We start from the raw sequence: 4,124 nt of genomic DNA on the forward strand, positions 1-4,124 counted from the left end.
TTTTTCCTCCCTTAAAGTTGGCTGGAAGTCTCCCTCGGCCAAATTTTTTCTATGTGGAGAGTTAAGTCTACCTAGCTAAGAACTGAAAAAATAAGGAACGAACCACAAAATTCCAGCGAATTTCTGGTCTGGAGCAAACATGGCATTCCATAGAAACCATAGAAGCTCCTCCAAGGACAAAGAGGCAACTCATATTGATCGGATTCGAGAAGCACCTGAATGCTGCTCAGCTTAAGATGAACTAAGGAGAAAAGACTCGGATAACCCTATTGATCCAGCAGAATGGGTGGTAAAGAAGGCAATGGAAAGAAACTGAGAGAATTGTGTTTCCTCAAATGGTACAAAGCAGGAAACAATGGCAATGCTGAAAGATGCGGGAGGGCTTTCTAACAAAGGAGACACTTCAGGGTCGAAAAGAAACAGAGGGTCCCAAAAAACAAGAAAGCATAAATGCTTACAGTGGAATCTTTCAAATGGCTGATATTGAAACCATCTTCTAGAAGACCAACAAGGGCCAAAGTTTTACCAGAATGCATTTGAAGATTATCTCATGGAGCAGAGGGGAAATGAAATTGGATGAAAACAAAACTGCATTTAATGATTTATGTTGCAGATTCAAAGCCACATTGGCATAATCCAAGATCTCCTAGATCTCCATGGTTAGAATATGAGGAGGAAGAAGTTTTCGATATTGTTTCAAACCTTCACAAGGTGCTTCAGGAGTCATGTTAGCAATATGAGATTCAAATTTGTTTTTGACTGTAATGAAGATTGTCATGGTGATTATGGCTTCAGTATGGCTGAAAAACCAAGGAGGATGGATTTACTTGGGATGCCACTACAGTTTATGGCTCGATCACAGAAGCTGACCAAGCTGCCGTTTAGTGTTGTGGTAGATACGCACAATGACTTGCTCAAAGTACTGAAGTCATTTGGGACTCTTCAGCATAGTGGAGCCCTTAAAGCAAGGAATTAGAGGGAATATCCAGCTGCTTCTCACGAGAGAATGTTGATCAGTTAATTGAGACTAATCGTTTTTTTTTTCCTGTAGTTACTTTTGTATTTTCCTTCCATTGTATTGTCTGCTTCTGCTACAGTTCTGCTTCTTTTTTTTTTTGCTGTTATTTTGTGGGATTCCTTCTCTGCCTACTGTATTTGGCCTTCGGCCCTTTTCTTCTTCTCTGTCTAATAAAATTATTTTTCCTGGCTACCTTAGATTTTTATGTCTTGATCCTCTAGGAAGTTGAAATCCCATGAGGGCAGACCCACTCTCTTCGCAGGAAGTCAACAAACTAAGCCTTCTCCCAAATAATTGGCATTAGCTACAATTCCATTACATTTAAAGCCATTACAATTTTTAAGTCATAAGCACTTGGTGTCCTTTCTCATCACTGCTATATAGGCCATTTTTGGCCTTCACCTTGTTTTTCTACCACTTATTTGGTAGGAAATGCAATGATTGGACCCATGGCCTTGGTTCTTCATTTAGAAAGAGGGGGGTGGGAAGGGAAGAAGAATAAGATCCATGGCCTGAATACCATGGTAACATGATACACTTAGAAGCATCTTCTACCTCATGGCCAGAAAGAATCCTTGCACATATGTTATTCTTTTACTGTTTTCTCTCTGTAATTAAATTTCAAGATATTCAATTAGAAGAGAGATGAGGAGAAGACGGTCATCATTAAGAAGAAAATGATGAAAATACCAGATCATATGATGGATTATATCCCAACCAAGGTTGATGAAGAATATCTTAGATATAACTGCAACAGATATAATTGGATAAAGAAAGAAAACAATGAAAACAGGGTTTGTTTCTTCTCAAACAGAAAAAGGATGATGTCTAACCACACACCATTTTACCAATACAACAATACCTCAATTCATCCGAAAGACTACAAAGTCAAAAGACAAAATTAATGTGATTCTTTGAATACTTTCATAAAAATATTGAAATGATGTCGGAGAAAAAATTACTGTATTATCATGTGGAGTCCAACAACTTACATATAAAGTAGGAACAGCTGCAATCACAAGGCTTGTAAACGCTACAGAAGTCTGCATTTATGGTATAAGATTTGCATTAGCACTAAATAACTGAATTGAGACAATTTGTAACTAATGATTCCATAAATTAGAGAAGAAACATAGACTTCCTAATCAATGAAACAAAAGTGCACGATTCAATTATTCTAATTAACCCATTAAAGGACGCATAAACTAACCAAAGAAAAAAACTATTATTACCAGAAAATTAAATATCTGAAAAACAAAGGATAGACTAAATCTAACCGATAAGCAATCCTGTACAAGATGAAAACGAAAGAAGCCATACAGTGCAAGCAATAAAGGCCAATAGGAAGAACGCTTGATCAGCCAAGCTCAGCTTCGCCACTGGAAGAAACGCCGGAACAGAAGGCTTCCCCACCACAACATTCAGTTTACTTTCTCCCTCATCTTGGAGAGAAAACCCATTTGCAATCTCCCCTTCCGACCCTCGATTCATAGATACAGATTCAGATGGTTTCACCTCACCAGTCAAACAAATTACAGTAGAACGAGAGGTCTTGAATCGAGATTTCACCGTAAGATTCTCAGCTGAAAACGAAATATTAAGAAACAAATTTGAAATCCGAACTGGGTATTGCTTCTTTAGACCAGAGAAATCCATCCCATAAGATCTTGTGGATAAATTTGTAGTAAGGGAAGAGGAACTTGCAGAAAGTAAAGAAGAGTTCATGTTGGAGGAACTCTTAAAGAGGAAAACAGAGTCGATCAGTAGTATATATGTGATGGAGATTCAAACGACTATTCCAAAGCTGAGAAGGGGTTCATGCTGAGATGCAAATTCGAGCCTTTTGATCAACGAGAGATGGTCATGCCATGAAGGTGCTGTGTGTTTGGTGTTTATATCAACTGCTTGACTGCCAGAGAACCAACACTACCACCACGACGGCACCACCTCACCTGTTTGGGTGCAACTCGGCCGTGTTTGAGCTGTTCCAAGGTGGGCTTGGTCACATCCACTCTACCGAAGAATGAGTTGGGGTCAGGCCTGGCCTCAAGAAAAGCAAAATTCTTTTTAATGGAATCAGAAAAACATAAACTATCCCAATAATAAGTCCGGTGGACTTCCTTTTTTTTTTTTATTATATTTTATTGAGAAAATAAAAAACTTCGTTACATAGATAAGGTCGAAATCATATGATTGTAGGAGTTTAAAGTTAATGAAATGAGATCTTCCTCAATCACCCAAAAAAACAGTAACACTAGAAGTTCCACTTCATTGTTAGGCCTAAACCGAAAAAATGGGTTCGAAAAAAAGGCTACATACGTCAAAAAAAGAGGTACTTCGTTCAAAGGTAATGATGTGGTAAAAAAAAAAAAAAAAAAAAGAAGAGGTACTTCGCTCAAGGTTTGGTTTGGTTAGATCCATATTTTTTCAATTAGTTTCGATTAATTTTATCAATTTAGACTAGGCTTTGACATAGATGAAACTCCACTAGTAATGTGACCATGTAATTGGACTATTGTATCAACATTAAATTCCTGAACCCTCACAAAAATGCTTTTCCCCATGCTAATCAAAGGTTAGATGTCCTTAAATGTGATGATTCTTTTTGTTTTAGCCATGGGTGTAGCTCGGTTCTTTTGAAACATTAACAAACTTTCTAACCACTTCCCTCTTTGCTCAAAGCTGAAATTTAACCAGTTCAACGTATTGTCCATGTTATACTTGACTCTTAGATAACTTTCTACCTGAAAGAATTCCATCTTGTAGAACAATCAATAGGTCCTTTTGATCATTATTTTGGGAACAAACCATGGACCTTAATCTTTTAAAGTTGAATTTTTCTTATTGCAAAAGGTTATGTGCACGGTCATGTACTAAATTGTTGGATGGACACGACTATGTATGGAATAATCATGGGTGTTTGATCAAGAATTGTGTACTTTGGCGTCACTTGGTTGCAGGTAAAGTGAAGGAGAGGGAAATGACGTTACAAATAAGGGGGAAAAAAAACGAAAGGGGAGGGGGGAAGGTTTTCTACTAGGGCAGTGCAAGAGGGAATTTGCACACTACATCAATGAGAGGTTAAAAAAATATCATCCATATAGGG

General features: G+C 37.7%; 1 protein-coding gene across 1 annotated transcript in view; it reads right to left on the bottom strand.

Moving 5' to 3' along the window:
• LOC122068595 overlaps positions 1-3,068 on the bottom strand; it is a 10,812-nt gene extending 7,744 nt beyond the window's left edge. Inside the window, exons 1-2 of the mRNA XM_042632463.1 lie at positions 2,339-3,068; positions 2,011-2,061 (exon numbers count right to left, since the gene is read on the bottom strand). Coding sequence (XP_042488397.1) covers positions 2,011-2,061; positions 2,339-2,743 — 456 coding nt within the window. The 5' untranslated portion in view covers positions 2,744-3,068. The remainder of the gene's footprint in view (positions 1-2,010; positions 2,062-2,338) is intronic.
• Positions 3,069-4,124: the final 1,056 nt, after the last annotated feature.

This window comes from Macadamia integrifolia, unplaced genomic scaffold, assembly GCF_013358625.1.
Source record: "Macadamia integrifolia cultivar HAES 741 unplaced genomic scaffold, SCU_Mint_v3 scaffold433, whole genome shotgun sequence".
Lineage (NCBI taxonomy): Eukaryota > Viridiplantae > Streptophyta > Magnoliopsida > Proteales > Proteaceae > Macadamia > Macadamia integrifolia.